Source organism: Salvelinus fontinalis, chromosome 26 (genome assembly GCF_029448725.1).
Source record: "Salvelinus fontinalis isolate EN_2023a chromosome 26, ASM2944872v1, whole genome shotgun sequence".
In the NCBI taxonomy this organism is placed as follows: domain Eukaryota; kingdom Metazoa; phylum Chordata; class Actinopteri; order Salmoniformes; family Salmonidae; genus Salvelinus; species Salvelinus fontinalis.
Window position 1 is genome coordinate 2127428 of NC_074690.1, and position 18568 is coordinate 2145995.

General features: G+C 49.9%; 1 protein-coding gene across 4 annotated transcripts in view; it reads right to left on the bottom strand.

The window, feature by feature from the left end:
* Nucleotides 1–18568, bottom strand: part of LOC129823542 (rho GTPase-activating protein 29-like) — a 75301-nt gene that overhangs the window by 53359 nt on the left and 3374 nt on the right. For 2 of the 4 annotated variants that reach the window (XM_055882341.1, XM_055882340.1), the window contains exon 3: nt 15716–15859. In XM_055882341.1, the coding sequence (XP_055738316.1) occupies nt 15716–15859 (144 nt within the window). Of the gene's footprint in view, nt 1–316; nt 1788–15715; nt 15860–18568 lie in introns of those variants that run through there. The other 2 variants (XM_055882344.1, XM_055882343.1) reach the window with 2 other exon arrangements.

Genomic DNA, 18568 nt, shown 5'->3' on the forward strand with positions numbered 1-18568 from the left:
ACACTGTCCAAATGCTTCGAAGGAATATTGAGGCCACAGAAATTGGACGATTCTTCGAGAAGACGGCGTCGCACACGTTAGCTTTCTTACACAGGAAACAGTTCAGATCAGTAAGCGAGAGACAGAAGCCAGGCTGAGGAAGCCCAATAACACATGCAGAGAGAGAGAGAGAGAGAGAGAGTAGAGGAATCAGACTTCACATAGTAGCTTCCTGTCTCTCCGCCACAGGAAACGACTCAGTGTTGTCTAAGATTTCAAACTGCCTAAGAAAAGCTTTAAAAAAAAAACAAAACAACCACTGCAAAAAAATACTTACCCACTCCGTCTCTCTGTCTAGTCAACGGTCTGTCCGGTCAATCGGAGAGCACACTCCTGGCTCTATTGTCTATGCTCTCCTCTGCCCTCCCTGTACAGAAGAGCAGTCTTCTCTTCATTACACTTTCTAGACACTTCCACCATTTTCCTGATGATGCAGCAGAGCCGACAAAACAAAAAAAGACACAAAACTGAAACAAAAAGTCAAATTGCTGGCCAGAAGACGGGGGGGGGGGTTGGAGAAGACGGGATCTCCAGAGCCCACGTTCCCAGGCCAGGGCAGCACCTCAGGAGGCCGAAGGGGTTGATAGGAGGTGTAGAGCGTGCCTCCCTGCCGCGAACGCTAGACAGCTGCTGTGCTGCACTCTGCTGCTGTGTTGTACTGGCCCCTGTAGAGGCAAGAGTGTGGAGCGTCTTCCTCAGGACATCCTGCAGTCCTACAACAATGATACCACCGCTGGCTGCCACCAATCACAACCCGCTAAATATGGGAACTGCATCATTCACGCCCAGGCCAGGACGCATTGTGTATTTCCGTTCTTTAAGAGCATGACATCGCTCTCTGTGATCACAGTGAGCCTGTTTGCAGAGAGTTTCTCTTCGTGTGGTAGATCTGCTGTCATTCTGTCTGTGATCACAGTGAGCCTGTTACAGAGAGTTTCTCTTCGTGTGGTAGTAGATCTGCTGTCATTCTGTCTGTGATCACAGTGAGCCTGTTACAGAGAGTTTCTCTTCGTGTGGTAGTAGATCTGCTGTCATTCTGTCTGTGATCACAATGACACACTATATTTTTCTTGACAGAGGACGGCAATTTATGGGCTCATTGGTGTATGATAAAAAGGTATCCATTAAACGGCAAAAGTGTATTTCTTTATCTATTGAGTGAAGAAAGATGGCCAGAATCTATCTATCGAGAGAGAGAGAGACAGCAGAGAGAGAGAGAGAGACATCAGAAAGAGAGAGAGAGACAGCAGAGAGAGAGACAGCAGAGAGAGAGACAGCAGAGAGAGAGAGAGACAGCAGAGAGAGAGAGAGACAGCAGAGAGAGAGAGAGACAGCAGAGAGAGAGACACAGCAGAGAGAGAGAGACAGCAGAGAGAGAAAGACAGCAGAGAGAGAGACACAGCAGAGACAGCAGAGAAGACAGCAGAGAGAGAGAGACAGCAGAGAGAGAGACAGCAGAGAGAGAGACAGCAGAGAGAGAGACAGCAGAGAGAGAGAGAGCAAAGACAGCAGAGAGAGAGAGCAGAGAGAGAGACAGACAGCAGAGAGACAGCAGAGAGACAGCAGACAGCAGAGAGACAGCAGAGACAGCAGAGAGACAGCAGAGACAGCAGAGAGACAGCAGAGACAGCAGAGAGAGAGAGACAGCAGAGAGAGAGAGACAGCAGAGAGAGAGAGACAGCAGAGAGAGAGAGACAGCAGAGAGAGAGAGACAGCAGAGAGAGAGAGACAGCAGAGAGAGAGACAGCAGAGACAGCAGAGAGACAGCAGAGAGAGAGACAGCAGAGAGAGACAGCAGACAGAGAGAGACAGCAGACAGAGAGAGACAGCAGAGAGAGACAGCAGACAGAGAGAGACAGCAGAGAGAGAGAGATAGCAGAGAGAGAGAGATAGCAGAGAGACAGCACAGAGAGAGAGAGAGAGAGAGAGACAGCTGAGAAAGAGAGACAGCAGAGAGAGAGAGAGCAGAGAGATGACAACTGTTTTAGAAAACAATTAAACTGTGAAACTTTAAAACTCAGAACCCAGAGAGCACAGTACAACAGCAAGCAGCTGACACTAATCGAAGAGTCCATAAACACAACTTCTGGCAAAATTGAGGAAGAGGAATTAGCGATACAAAAATGGCGACATTCTACAACATTAAATTGATGCAAACACAGAACAATAACAAAAAAATAATGATAAATTGAATGGATTAGAAAACGCTATAAAAAAAGACAATCCAAATCCATTGGACTCCAATTACTGACCAGGAGCTCTGTAAGAAACTACAGGCCCTGAAATTTAAAAAAATCAAGCAGTCCTGATGGCATCCTAAATGAGCTGCTCAAACTCACTAGTGCAAAAACATTTCTATTGGCTATATTAAAACTGTTCAATTTGATCCTGAGTGAAGGTTATTTCCCTGACATCTGGAATCAAGGACTCATAACCCCAATCTTTAAGAACGGAGACAAATTTGACCCTAACAATTACAGAGGAATGTGTGTGAACAGTAACCTGAGGGAGGTTTTCTGTAGTATTATAAAATGGAAGAGTTCTAAACTTCCTTAATAAGCACAATGTCTTGAGTAAAAGACAAATTGGATTTATATCAAAACAACGCATTACTGATCATATTTATCCCCCACACACCCTGATAGATAAACATGTCCATCAGCATTTGATTCTATTTGACAGGACTGTTCTACAAAAGTTACTGAAAGTGGTGTATTTTTATTTTTAAAAAATTCACCTTTATTTACCAGGTAGGCCAGTTGAGAACAAGTTCACATTTACAACTGTGACCTGGCCAAGAGAGACACAGCAGAGAGAGATCAATCAATGTATACTGGCAATACGTGAAGCATCAAAATTGGCAAGAAAATAACAGAATTCTTAAGTCAGAGGCGGGGCCTTCGCCACGGTTGCAATCTGAGCCCTGCACTCTTCAATATTTACATCAACGAATTGGCCACTATTCTAGAAAATGCCTGCGTGTGTTAGTCTCCACAATTCAGAGGTTCAATGCCTGCTCTTCACAGATGACCTGTGCCTGCTGTCACCCACAGCACATGGCCTACAGCAGAGCCTGGACCTGCTAGAGCAGTACTGCCAGACCTGGGCCCTGGCAGTAAACCCCAAAAAGACTAAAATAATGATTTTCCAGAGAAGATCCAGATCTCAGGGAATTAGACCAAAGTTCTCAATTGGTACGAAATATATAGAGTACTGAACACACTACAATTACTGAGGTTTAAAAATAAGCTCAACTGGACACCTTAATGAGGCAGTGAATGAACTGAGAGAGAAAGCATGCAGGGCATTCTACACCCTAAAGAAATTATAATTGTAATTGAAAATACCTATTAAAATTTGTCTAAAACTAATTGAATGTGTCATTGAACCAATTGCACTTTATGGCAGCGAGGTGTGGGTTCCACTTGCAAAACAAGATTCCACCCAATGGGATTTCACCCCATTGAAACCCTGCATGCAGAGTTCTGTAAGATTCTCCTACATGTCCAGAGGAAAACTACAAACAATGCATGCAGGGCAGAATTAGGTCAATATCCACTAATAATAAAAAGAGCAATTAAGTTTCAGAAACATCTAAAATACAGTGACCCCCTCTCATATCACTACCAAGCCCTGCAATGCCAAGAGCTGAGCAAAGAAAAGAGTCCCCTCATCCAGCTGGTCCTGGGGCTGAGTTCACAAACCTGTTCTACTAACACACTGAAGCCTCAGGACCAGAACATCCAATCAATCAGGATAAACCAAATTACAACACAAACAAAACAAAACTATATTGCCTATTGGGAAACACAAACACAAAGCAGTGCAATCTGGCCCTAAATCGACAGTACACCGTGGCTAAATATTTGACCATGGTTACTGATCAAAACCTTAGTAAAACCTTGACAAAAGTACAGGCTCAGTGAGCACAGCCTTGCCATTGAGAAGGGTAGACACAGGAAAACCTGGCTCCCTGTAGAGGAAAGGCTGTGTAACCACTGCACAACAGCAGAACCTGAGACAGAGCTGCATTTCCTGACAAAATGCCAAAAATTATTAAACACTGAGTTTTATTTCCCCAAATGTGAAACCTTTATTCAAGGTTTCAAAGACCTCTCTGATGAGAGTAGGCTACCCGTCCTGTTGGGGGAGGACGCAGAGAGCTGTGGGTTGGCAGCGCACTACATTGCTGCCTGCCATAAGATGAGGGACAGTGTCTGACAGACCAATCAACCTCCACATGTCCTCTATGGTTATTGTTAAATGTATGGTTACTTTGACCCTTGGTTCTTGTTACTGCTGTCCCATTGACCATTTTGATTTTTATTATTATTATATTAATATTGTAAACCTCCAAAGAAAGCCTTGGCTTTTTTTTGTACATTGTCATGTCATGCCAATAAAGCAAATTGCATTTTGAGAGCGAGATTCATCGATAGAGTTTCTTTATGTCTCAACTATCCTCACAGTGTGATGCTATAAAAGCACGGAATGGCAGGAGCTTTAGAGAAGACAGAGGAAAGGTTCCTGTATAGACAATGTTTCTAATGAACTAACTTCTCACTATGGCTGAACATTGTGATGGTTGTAAACAAATGTAGTTAAATTCTTATTTTCAATGACGGCATAGGAACAGGGGCAGAACGACATATTTTTTACCTTGTCAGCCCCGGGGATTTGATCTTGCAACCTTTTGGTTACTAGTCCAACGCTCTAACCACTAGGCTACTACCTGCCAAACCACTAACTGTCGCCCCATATAGTTCCAGGTCAGGATCTTCTCTGGTTTTAATTGGTCGATAAGAGTGTCACGGACAACCCTGACTGTGTTCCTGTTAGTATCCATCTACAGTATGTCTATATTTGTGACAATTTTTCCCAGGTTGTTGTTGCTGTTTTGCTTAATATGTCCCCCCCCCCCCCCCCGTAACTTCTGGCAAACACCCAAAGCCCCCAGGTGTCACAACCGCAACACACACACACACACAAAGGATGTTTGGTTAGCAGGAGACATGAATGACGCAGGATATACAAAGCTTCACCGGGGGACTTATCAACAACCCTTTGACTCTTCATCTCCTCCGTTCTACTAATTCATCCCTCTCTCTCCTCGCTGGTTTCTTTCATTCTGTACTGTATCATGTTACCCAGGGAGACAGAGGTGGTGTCCAAGCAGAACTCGCCACCTAGTGGCCAGCATTAGGAACTGTATGACACAGTTTTGTTTTGTTTTTTTAAATCGAAGGCTGATTTAAAAAAGGTGATGGAACAATAAAGTTGATTCAATTTCAAATACCCCTCTCCTCTCACATTCGATATTTCCACTAGAGTGACATTCACCACAAGAGGGTCTAGTGAATGAACTGAAGAACTTGACAGGATCAATGGTTTCCATGGTGATGACACTTCTTGGTCTCCTCCTGAATTTTAAGCATATTTAATTATTTTAAAAGCACCTCTCACAGCGTAAATATGAAGAAGATTAAAAATTTAAAAGTGCCAAAATGCTGTTCGGAACATATCAATAGATAAGCTGGAGTCTGCTAGACAAAAAAAAGAGAGGAATAAATCAAATAAATTGATGCTTATTTTAACAATGAAAGGGCTTTCTCTGAATTACACTGAACAAAAAAATAAAAACACAACATGCAAAAAATGTCAAAGATTTCTCTGAGTTAAAGTTCATATCAGGAAATCGGTCAAATTAAAATAAATTCATTCGGACCTAATCTATGGGATTTCACATGACTGGGAATCCAGATATGCATCAGTTGGTCACAAAGTTAGGGGGCGTGGATCAGAAAACCAGTCGGTGTATCTGGTGTGTATAACATGCACCGCGACACATCTCCTTTGCACACAGTTGATCAAGCTGTTGATTGTGGCCTGTGGAATGTTGCTTGCGGGAACTGGAACACGGTATCGTACAGATCCAGAACATTCTAAACATGCTCAATGGGTGAGCAGCTTCCAGGAATTTAAATGGCATGACAATGGGCCTCAGGATCGCTTCACGGTATCTCTGTGCATTCACATTTCTAAAAATCGACAAAAAATGCAATTGTGTTTGTTGTCCGCGTTTGTTGTCCATAGCATATGCCGTCCCAGATCATGTCTACCCATCTGCCCGGTACAGTTGAAAGAAAAGAAACTGGGATTCATCCGTGAAGAGAACATTTCTCCAGCGTGCCAGTGGCCTATCAAAAGGTGAGAATTTGCCCATTGAAGTCGGTTACGACACCCAACTGCAGTCAGGTCAAGACCCTGGTGAAGACAACGAGCACGAAGATGAGCTTCCACGACACGGTTTCTGACAGTGAGCTGGATGTGGAGGTCCTGGGCTCACGTGGTTTCACGTCAGTGACGGTCGGTGCCATTTAAGATGAGGGAAGACGTACATTTATTTTCATGAACACGCCCTTATTTCTATTACAGCATATTGGATGACTCTCATTCATATTCCATTCACCCAGCTCAATGTAACATCGACAGGTTTAGGCTACTACATGATACTAGAATGTTCCCTATAGCCATCGTGAGGTTGCTACAACCTAGCTTATGAATGAAAGTTTACAATGTACAGTACCAGTCAAAAGTTTGGACACACCTACCCTTCCAAGGGTTTTTCTATATTTCAACATTGTAGAATAATAGTGAAGACATCAAAACTAGGAAATAACACATATGGAATCACGGAGTAATCAAAAACAGTGTTAAACGAATCAATATGTATTTTATATTTGAGATTCTTCAAAGTAGCCACCCTTTTCCTTGATGACAGCTTTGCACACTCTTGGCATTCTCTCAACCAGCTTCATGAGGTGATCACCTGGAATGCATTTCAATTAACAGTTGGGCCTTGTTAAAAGTTAATTTGTGGAATTTCTTTCCTTCTTAATGCGTTTGAGCCAATCAGTTGTGCTGAGTTCAATTATAATCCACATTTCCTGTCGCCGCAGGATTATTTTCATGCTTTCGCTAACAGGCTCAAATGAAAGTTCTGTAAGTAGCCTAGCCGATATTTATAATATGGAAAATGTAATTAAAATGACATAATGAAGTCACCTAAATGAGAAGGACTGGACAGCAACGAACAACAGACCGGCTGTTTAATCTGAATGAAGAAGACAAAGAAAGACAGCAAAATAGCCTCCATTAGCCGTGCTAGCTAGTCGACTAACTTAGCTGGCTAGCGTAGCCATCTTCTTCACATGGATGTGACGCAGTCAAGACAGGCACTACCAGCTGGAATGATAGAGAACCTACGGCAGCAACTAGTTTGTCTAACTAGCATGAGTATACCTACTCCCTCCCTCCACAGACGCCAGCCCTTCCCCGCCCTGTTGCACAGCATAGCAGCACCGTCTACTCCCTCCCTCCACACACGCCAGCCCTTCCCCGCCCTGTTGCACAGCATAGCAGCACCGTCTACTCCCTCCCTCCACACACGCCAGCCCTTCCCCCTGTTGCACAGCATAGCAGCACCGTCTACTCCCTCCTACTCCCTCCCTCCACACACGCCAGCCCTTCCCCACCCTGTTGCTCAGCATAGCAGCACCGTCTACTCCCTCCCTCCACACACACCAGCCCTTCCCCGCCCTGTTGCACAGCATAGCAGCACCGTCTACTCCCTCCCTCCACACACGCCAGCCCTTCCCCGCCCTGTTGCGCAGCATAGCAGCACCGTCTACTCCCTCCACACACGCCAGCCCTTCCCCGCCCTGTTGCGCAGCATAGCAGCACCGTCTACTCCCTCCCTCCACACACGCCAGCCCTTCCCCGCCCTGTTGCACAGCATAGCAGCACCGTCTACTCCCTCCCTCCACACACGCCAGCCCTTCCCCGCCCTGTTGCACAGCATAGCAGCACCGTCTACTCCCTCCCTCCACACACACCAGCCCTTCCCCGCCCTGTTGCCAGGCATAGCAGCACCGTCTACTCCCTCCCTCCACACACACCAGCCCTTCCGCGCCCTGTTGCACAGCAGCACCGTCTACTCCCTCCCTCCACACACGCCAGCCCTTCCGCGCCCTGTTGCTCAGCATAGCTACACCGTCTACTCCCTCCCTCCACACACGCCAGCCCTTCCCCGCCCTGTTGCACAGCATAGCAGCACCGTCTACTCCCTCCCTCCACACACGCCAGCCCTTCTCCGCCCTGTTGCACAGCATAGCAGCACCGTCTACTCCCTCCCTCCACACACGCCAGCCCTTCCCCGCCCTGTTGCACAGCATAGCAGCACCGTCTACTCCCTCCCTCCACACACGCCAGCCCTTCCGCGCCCTGTTGCTCAGCATAGCTACACCGTCTACTCCCTCCCTCCACACACGCCAGCCCTTCCCCGCCCTGTTGCACAGCATAGCAGCACCGTCTACTCCCTCCCTCCACACACGCCAGCCCTTCCCCGCCCTGTTGCACAGCATAGCAGCACCGTCTACTCCCTCCCTCCACACACGCCAGCCCTTCCCCCTGTTGCACAGCATAGCAGCACCGTCTACTCCCTCCCTCCACGCCAGCCCTTCCCCGCCCTGTTGCTCAGCATAGCAGCACCGTCTACTCCCTCCCTCCACACACGCCAGCCCTTCCCCCTGTTGCTCAGCATAGCAGCACCGTCTACTCCCTCCCTCCACACACGCCAGCCCTTCCCCGCCCTGTTGCACAGCATAGCAGCACCGTCTACTCCCTCCCTCTACACACGCCAGCCCTTCCCCGCCCTGTTGCACAGCATAGCAGCACCGTCTACTCCCTCCCTCCCTCCACAGACGCCAGCCCTTCCCCGCCATGTTGCACAGCATAGCAGCACCGTCTACTCCCTCCCTCCATACACGCCAGCCCTTCCCCGCCCTGTTACACAGCATAGCAGCACCGTCTACTCCCTCCCTCCACACACGCCAGCCCTTCCCCCTGTTGCACAGCATAGCAGCACCGTCTACTCCCTCCCTCCACACACGCCAGCCCTTCCCCGCCATGTTGCACAGCAGCACCGTCTACTCCCTCCCTCCACACACGCCAGCCCTTCCCCGCCCTGTTGCACAGCATAGCAGCACCGTCTACTCCCTCCCTCCCTCCACACACGCCAGCCCTTCTCCGCCCTGTTGCTCAGCATAGCAGCACCGTCTACTCCCTCACTCCACACACGCCAGCCCTTCCCCGCCCTGTTACACAGCATAGCAGCACCGTCTACTCCCTCCCTCCACACACGCCAGCCCTTCTCCGCCCTGTTGCTCAGCATAGCAGCACCGTCTACTCCCTCACTCCACACACGCCAGCCCTTCCCCGCCCTGTTACACAGCATAGCAGCACCGTCTACTCCCTCACTCCACACACGCCAGCCCTTCCCCGCCCTGTTGCACAGCATAGCAGCACCGTCTACTCCCTCCCTCCCTCCCTCCCTCCACACACGCCAGCCCTTCCCCCTGTTGCCAGGCATAGTAGCACCGTCTACTCCCTCCCTCCACACACGCCAGCCCTTCCCCGCCCTGTTGCACAGCATAGCAGCACCGTCTACTCCCTCCCTCCACACACGCCAGCCCTTCTCCACCCTGTTACACAGCATAGCCGCACCGTCTACTCCCTCCCTCCCTCCACACACGCCAGCCCTTCCCCCTGTTACACAGCATAGCAGCACCGTCTACTCCCTCCCTCCACACACGCCAGGCCTTCCCCGCCCTGTTGCACAGCATAGCAGCACCGTCTACTCCCTCCCTCCACGCCAGCCCTTCACCGCCCTGTTGCGCAGCATAGCCGCACCGTCTACTCCCTCCCTCCCTCCACACACGCCAGCCCTTCCCCCTGTTACACAGCATAGCAGCACCGTCTACTCCCTCCCTCCCTCCACACACGCCAGCCCTTCCCCCTGTTACACAGCATAGCAGCACCGTCTACTCCCTCCCTCCACGCCAGCCCTTCCCCGCCCTGTTGCACAGCATAGCAGCACCGTCTACTCCCTCCCTCCACACACGCCAGCCCTTCCCCACCCTGTTGCACAGCATAGCAGCACCGTCTACTCCCTCCCTCCACACACGCCAGCCCTTCCCTGCCCTGTTGCACAGCATAGCAGCACCGTCTACTCCCTCCCTCCACGCCAGCCCTTCACCGCCCTGTTGCGCAGCATAGCAGCACCGTCTACTCCCTCCCTCCACACACGCCAGCCCTTCCCCGCTCTGTTGCACAGCATAGCAGCACCGTCTACTCCCTCCCTCCACACACGCCAGCCCTTCCCCGCCCTGTTGCGCAGCATAGCAGCACCGTCTACTCCCTCCTACTCCCTCCCTCCACACACGCCAGCCCTTCCCCCTGTTGCACAGCATAGCAGCACCGTCTACTCCCTCCCTCCCTCCACACACGCCAGCCCTTCTCCTCCCTGTTGCACAGCATAGCAGCACCGTCTACTCCCTCCCTCCACACACGCCAGCCCTTCTCCTCCCTGTTGCACAGCATAGCAGCACCGTCTACTCCCTCCCTCCACACACGCCAGCCCTTCCCCCTGTTGCACAGCATAGCAGCACCGTCTACTCCCTCCCTCCACACACGCCAGCCCTTCCCCGCCATGTTGCACAGCAGCACCGTCTACTCCCTCCCTCCACACACGCCAGCCCTTCCCCGCCCTGTTGCTCAGCATAGCAGCACCGTCTACTCCCTCCCTCCCTCCACACACGCCAGCCCTTCCCCGCCCTGTTGCACAGCATAGCAGCACCGTCTACTCCCTCCCTCCCTCCACACACGCCAGCCCTTCTCCGCCCTGTTGCTCAGCATAGCAGCACCGTCTACTCCCTCACTCCACACACGCCAGCCCTTCCCCGCCCTGTTACACAGCATAGCAGCACCGTCTACTCCCTCACTCCACACACGCCAGCCCTTCCCCGCCCTGTTACACAGCATAGCAGCACCGTCTACTCCCTCCCTCCCTCCCTCCACACACGCCAGCCCTTCCCCCTGTTGCCAGGCATAGTAGCACCGTCTACTCCCTCCCTCCACACACGCCAGCCCTTCCCCGCCCTGTTGCACAGCATAGCAGCACCGTCTACTCCCTCCCTCCACACACGCCAGCCCTTCTCCACCCTGTTACACAGCATAGCCGCACCGTCTACTCCCTCCCTCCCTCCACACACGCCAGCCCTTCCCCCTGTTACACAGCATAGCAGCACCGTCTACTCCCTCCCTCCACACACGCCAGGCCTTCCCCGCCCTGTTGCACAGCATAGCAGCACCGTCTACTCCCTCCCTCCACGCCAGCCCTTCACCGCCCTGTTGCGCAGCATAGCCGCACCGTCTACTCCCTCCCTCCCTCCACACACGCCAGCCCTTCCCCCTGTTACACAGCATAGCAGCACCGTCTACTCCCTCCCTCCACGCCAGCCCTTCCCCGCCCTGTTGCACAGCATAGCAGCACCGTCTACTCCCTCCCTCCACACACGCCAGCCCTTCCCCACCCTGTTGCACAGCATAGCAGCACCGTCTACTCCCTCCCTCCACACACGCCAGCCCTTCCCTGCCCTGTTGCACAGCATAGCAGCACCGTCTACTCCCTCCCTCCACGCCAGCCCTTCACCGCCCTGTTGCGCAGCATAGCAGCACCGTCTACTCCCTCCCTCCACACACGCCAGCCCTTCCCCGCCCTGTTGCACAGCATAGCAGCACCGTCTACTCCCTCCCTCCACACACGCCAGCCCTTCCCCGCCCTGTTGCGCAGCATAGCAGCACCGTCTACTCCCTCCTACTCCCTCCCTCCACACACGCCAGCCCTTCCCCCTGTTGCACAGCATAGCAGCACCGTCTACTCCCTCCCTCCACACACGCCAGCCCTTCTCCTCCCTGTTGCACAGCATAGCAGCACCGTCTACTCCCTCCCTCCCTCCACACACGCCAGCCCTTCTCCACCCTGTTACACAGCATAGCCGCACCGTCTACTCCCTCCCTCCCTCCACACACGCCAGCCCTTCCCCCTGTTACACAGCATAGCAGCACCGTCTACTCCCTCCCTCCCTCCACACACGCCAGCCCTTCTCCTCCCTGTTACACAGCATAGCAGCACCGTCTACTCCCTCCCTCCACACACGCCAGCCCTTCCCCGCCCTGTTGCACAGCATAGCAGCACCGTCTACTCCCTCCCTCCACACACGCCAGCCCTTCTCCTCCCTGTTGCACAGCATAGCAGCACCGTCTACTCCCTCCCTCCCTCCACACACGCCAGCCCTTCTCCGCCCTGTTGCACAGCATAGCAGCACCGTCTCTGCCAATTCGCAGCAGAAAACAAGATTATTCCCTCCCCCCCCACACAAAACAATATTATTCAAATAGTGAAATTAAATGGTTTTAAAAATGCCCATCCATATTGTGTGTGATGCGCAGGTTGACTCATAACCCACAGTCTCCGTGGTGATATCCGCAGGGTAGGTGGGTTCAGGGGTCATTAAATAGTCTGGAAGAAGGGCGGGCGGGTTGAATAAAGAGAAAAAACAATTCCTTAACAAATCCATTAAAATGTATCATTCTTGGTTAAATTTATATCTATAAAGCTACGTTCAGGTTTTTCTCCATTATTTAACGCTATCTGACATTATTGCGTAAGCCTAAGACATTATTGCGTAAGCCTAAGACATTATTGCGTAAGCCTAAGACATTATTGCGTAAGCCTAAGACGTTATTGCGTAAGCCTAAGACGTTATTGCGTAAGCCTAAGACGTTATTGCGTAAGCCTAAGACATTATTGCGTAAGCCTAAGACATTATTGCGTAAGCCTAAGACATTATTGCGTAAGCCTAAGCTTTAGGGCCTAACTGTACGTGGACCAAATAGCCTACACACCAATTGCCAAATGCTTTTGGGAACGGGCAGGAAAAGTTAAGATCGATCCACTGAGACAATATCAGAGTTTAAATTCAATAAGAGAAAAGCTGTGAAATGGAGAGATGAAAATAAAGAGAAAGGAGGGACAGAAAAGTAATGTTTGGAAAACATTAGGCGAGGTTGTAAAAGTGTATGAGAGAGTCGCTCCGGCTGTGTTGTGATGATTGTGAGGCGCAGTACAAATTAAGACCGTCACAAGACACGGGAACGTCAAATAGGACTATGGCACATCAAAAGAGAACTGTAGCATACTGTTCAGATGGGTTAAATGGAAACTGAAACCTGGACACTGACTGTAGGTCTGGAACCTCTCACATGCATCCAAGCCGAACTGATATCTGATCAGAAACATTTTGGGTCATTTTTTGCCCCCCACAGCTTTCCATTACAACCGATCGAACTGATGTCATATGGACATTTTGCACAGAAAGTATTTTCAAAATGTATCTCCACGAGTCCCTAAACATCTTTGCAGATATGACCGAGAATAATTTAGTTGACATGGGTAAAGTTACACATTCGTTCTATTAGTTATGACATTGTGGTGAACCAAACTTTATTCAGTCTTCTAGGGCAACATACGACAAAACGGAAAGTTGCCTGTATCTAATTATAGACAAGTTGACTATCAAACAGCCAATCAAAATGTCAGAAATTATTTTTAAAAAAAAGAAAAATATCAAAATGAGACAACAAAAATGTCATCTCAAATCTGTTCTCTGTTCTGTTCTATGTTCTGTTCTATGCAACAGGAACTACTTTCAGCACAGGCATCACCAACAGTTTCTGGTAGGAGCACCTCCTGAGCGCGTATTAATCCTGCTGTAGAATTAATTGCGGCCAGGTCGAACGACTAGTCAAAAACGAATCATGCTTTCGAGTCGTCCAAAAAGAAAGAATGGTTGGCAAACTGCACCTCACTAGGACCCGGCTCAGCAAGCAATGAGCTGACTCCCCCCCCCCCCTCCCCCTCCCCGCACCTCACAAGGACCCGGCTCAGCAAGCAATGAGCTGACCCCCCCCCCCCCCTGCACCTCACTAGGACCCGGCTCAGCAAGCAATGAGCTGACTCCCCCCCCCCCCCCCCCCGCACCTCACTAGGACCCGGCTCAGCAAGCAATGAGCTGACTCCACCAACCCCCCCCCCCCCTGCACCTCACTAGGACCCGGCTCAGCAAGCAATGAGCTGACCCTCCCCCCGCACCTCACTAGGACCCGGCTCAGCAAGCAATGAGCTGACTCCCCCCTCCCCCGCACCTCACTAGGACCCGGCTCAGCAAGCAATGAGCTGACTCCCCCCCCCCCCCCCCCCCTGCACCTCACTAGGACCCGGCTCAGCAAGCAATGAGCTGACTCCACCCCCCCCCCCGCACCTCACTAGGACCCGGCTCAGCAAGCGATGAGCTGACTCCCCCCCCCCCCCCGCACCTCACTAGGACCCGGCTCAGCAAGCAATGAGCTGACTCCCCCCCCCCCCCCCCTGCACCTCACTAGGACCCGGCTCAGCAAGCAATGAGCTGACCCCCCCCCCCCCCCCCGTTTCTGAAAGCTGTTGATGTGACAATAAATTATTATTGTCAACACAGTGGCACGCTGACAAAAGGAATTCTTAGTTTCTAGAAACCAAGATGTGCTCATTCCGCCGAGGGAGAGATTCTTCTCTTAGCTTCAGCACAACAATGTTCCAGAAGTTTGTAGATCTGCATACCAAATGGCACCCTATTCCCTAAATAGTGCACTACTTTTGACCAGGGCGTATAGGGGTAGTAGTGCACTACTTTTGACCAGGGCCCATAGGGGTAGTAGTGCACTACTTTTGACCAGGGCCCATAGGGGTAGTAGTGCACTACTTTTGACCAGGGCCCATAGGGGTAGTAGTGCACTACTTTTGACCAGGGCGTATAGGGGTAGTAGTGCACTACTTTTGACCAGGGCCCATAGGGGTAGTAGTGCACTACTTTTGACCAGGGCCCATCGGGGTACTTTTGACCAGGGCCCATAGGGGTAGTAGTGCACTACTTTTGACCAGGGCCCATAGGGGTAGTAGTGCACTACTTTTGACCAGGGCCCATAGGGGTACTTTTGACCAGGGCCCATCGGGGTAGTAGTGCACTACTTTTGACCAGGGCCCATAGGGGTACTTTTGACCAGGGCCCATAGGGGTAGTAGTGCACTACTTTTGACCAGGGCCCATCGGGGTAGTAGTGCACTACTTTTGACCAGGGCCCATAGGGGTACTTTTGACCAGGGCCCATCGGGGTAGTAGTGCACTACTTTTGACCAGGGCCCATAGGGGTACTTTTGACCAGGGCCCATCGGGGTAGTTGTGCACTACTTTTGACCAGGACCCATAGGGGTACTATTGACCAGGGCCCATAGGGGTACTGGTACACTACCTAAAGATCTTATTTTCTGAACGATCAACAGTACAGAGTCGGAGAAAACCAAGTCATATCTTCCAAGACCTAATCAGACGTGTGGATGAGGTGGCCTGTATGGTCTGACGGTAAGAGCCGCAGACCACGGCATATACACCAGGGGAGACTGCTCAGGGGAGGACGGCTCAGGGGAGGACGGCTCAGGGGAGGACGGCTCATAACAATGGCTGGAACAGAGCGAATGGAAAGATTGTGTTTGATACCATTCCACTATATTCCGCTCCAGCCATAAGCACGAGTGTGTCCTCCCAAATTAAGGCAGAACCAACCCCCTGTGATATGTAACAGTTGGAATCCGACCCAGTGCCCTTTGACTTGAACTCTCTCCTATCTAACTCAAATAAATAAATAAATAAATATATATAAAATGAAAATATGAGGATACTAACCTTTGACCTTAGCGATGACGGTGCCAGCGGCCCTGAGGATGTCTACAGAGTTGAGGGTCTGGTGTTTGCCGATGACAGACTTGAGCACACGCAGCAGCTCTGCCAGCCTCTCCTGTAGCCGCTGAGGGAGATCATCACGGGACTCTGGAGGAGGAGGACAAAGAGACCTGTCAAGTAAAAGCTTTTAACAGAATAGAGACGATAACTTTTCATTTACGTAGTTGTCGTAGCCGTCCTAGCTTTCGGGGGGGATAGATGAGAAAGAGAAACAGAGTAGAGTATTGACATCAATTAAAACATAGGAACGAGGTTTGAATTTGAAACATTAATAATCCCACCACTAACACTGGCAGCTGCATCATTCAAGGCCATAGAAGAAGCCATTGTTCCCCACTGAGATCCCTATAGGACGTGATCACCATCAGCCTGCTAGGGCTAGTGCCGTGTTCACGTGTCCGGGAGGGGGAGGGGGCTTGTTTACTTCTGAGAAACGACTTCCCGAGCGTTCACGTGCTCGGAGCTCGGTAAGAAACACAAGAACCATTCTCACCTTTGACAGTTGAAATCGCGGCCACGTTTGTTGCTATTTTTCAGTGGTTACGTGACGTCAAGAGCGCAGCATGTGGGAAAGATCGGGGTCCAGAGATCGTACCAGAGTTTCCGAGATGAGAGTGTCGTCCGCACGCATTTTTCTCCCAGTAACAAGTTCATGTTTACGAGTTCCAGACATGACGTGAAAGCGGCATAAGTGCTTTAGAGCGAATTACAGTTTGAATTTTTGACAAGACTAGAAAAAGGTGTTAAGCTTGGAATTTTGGCAGCTTGGAATTTTACCACAATAGACTCTAGGCTACATAGCAACCATATACAATCTGATGTATAATCTGCAAGTTAAATCAGAACTATGACGGGTTACATTGTGACTCTCATTGTGTTAAGTGTTTACCGACACCCACATACGAGACAGCATTAACGTAGTTAGTATGTCATTAGATGCAGGCATCTGTCATGTTCCTGTCTCTGTACTGGGGTTGTGTAATACAGGAAACTACAACAGTCGTGGTCAAGAGAAGCCGCAAGGTCCGTTTGTGATGCAACTGTCCTGTTCCACTTTAGTCGCCAAGTTAAAAAACTGGCTTTGTTTTACATTTCTTTCATTTAAAACAAAACAATCTCGCTGACAGAGCAACAAGTGACGATTAAGTTCAATAATGATTGGCCTCATTTGTGCCAATCAGGTGATAGGCTAGTACTTATACAAACAAAGGGTAGGCTATTCCATCTTTCACTATGAACAATATGACAGATCTCCCCTGAGTTATCCTTTCACTATGAACAGTATTAAGGATCACCCTTGAATTTTAACAGGGTTGTTGACAGCTACCCAGTGGGCAGAAACAACTGAAAGGGGATGTTTCCTTGTCTCTGTGTGGAGTAGATCAGCAGTGGGTCTTGATCCCGCGTGCCAAATAGCACCCTATACCCTATATAGCGCACTAGTTTTGCCCAGACTCCATTGGGATCTGTTCAAAACCACTATGGAGAGAATAGGGTTCTATTTGGGACAAGCCCTATAGCTTGGTAAAGAGGAGTAACGAGTAGTAGCCTAGTTCTATAGTAATCTGTTGTGGGTCTAGGGATTAGCACCAGACAGTAGGTGAGTTCATGTCTGAGAGTATCGCCCACTGTTTAGGACTGACTGACGATATGATACAGTGCCTTGCAAAAGTATTCACCCCCCCCCCCCCCCGCCTTGGTGTTTTTCTTATTTTTTTTGCATTACAACCTGTCATTTAAATAGATTTTTATTTGGATTTCATGTAATGGACATACACAATCTAAATGGCACATGATCTCAGTATATATAATATATATATATATATTGGTTCTGAAAAGCCCCAGAGTCTACAACACCACTAAGCAAGGGGAACCACCAAGCAAGCGGCACCATGAAGACCAAGGAACTCTCCAAACAGGTCAGGAACAAAGTTGTGGAGAAGTACAGATCAGGGTTTTATTATTATTTTTAAATATCCAAAACTTTGAACATCCTACAGAGCACCATTAAATCCATTATTAAAGAATAGAAAGAATATGGCACCACAACAAACCTGCCAAGAGAGGGCCGCCAACCAAAACTCACAGACCAGGCAAGGCATTAATCAGAGGCAACAAAGAGACCAAAGATAACCCTGAAGGAGCTGCAAAGCTCCCCAGTGGAGATTGGAGTATCTGTCCATAGGACCACTTTAAGTCGTACACTCCACAGAGCTGGGCTTTACGGAAGAGGGGCCAGAAAAAGTCATTGCTTAAAGAAAAATAATAATAAGCAAACACATTTAGTGTTAACCAATAGGAATGTGGGAGACTCCCTCAACATACGGAAGGTACTCTGGTCAGATGAAACTAAAATTGAGCATTTTGGACATCAGTCAGTTAAGAACAAATTCTTATTTACAATGACGGCCTACACCGGCAAAACCGGACGACACTGGGCCAATTGTGCACCGCCCTATGGGACTCCCAATCACATCCGGTTGTGATACAGCCTGGAATCAAACCAGGGTCTATAGTGAAGCCTCTAGCACTGAGATGCAGTGTCTTAGACCGCTGCGCCACTCTGGAGCCCTGTACTAAGCCTATTGTAGCTAGAGGTAGGCCTATCAATTCTTACAACATGATACAGAAGGAGCCCCGCCCCCTCTCACACCAAGCCCCGCCCCCCTGTCACTCAAGGAGAGAGCAGTTTCTCGACCACGTGAGTCAAGAGAACTTTCTTGCCGTTCCCTCTGCATGGTCAGATGGATGCAGAGAGATGTTGGTGACAAGGCTTTCCACAAGCCTTCTAGGGTT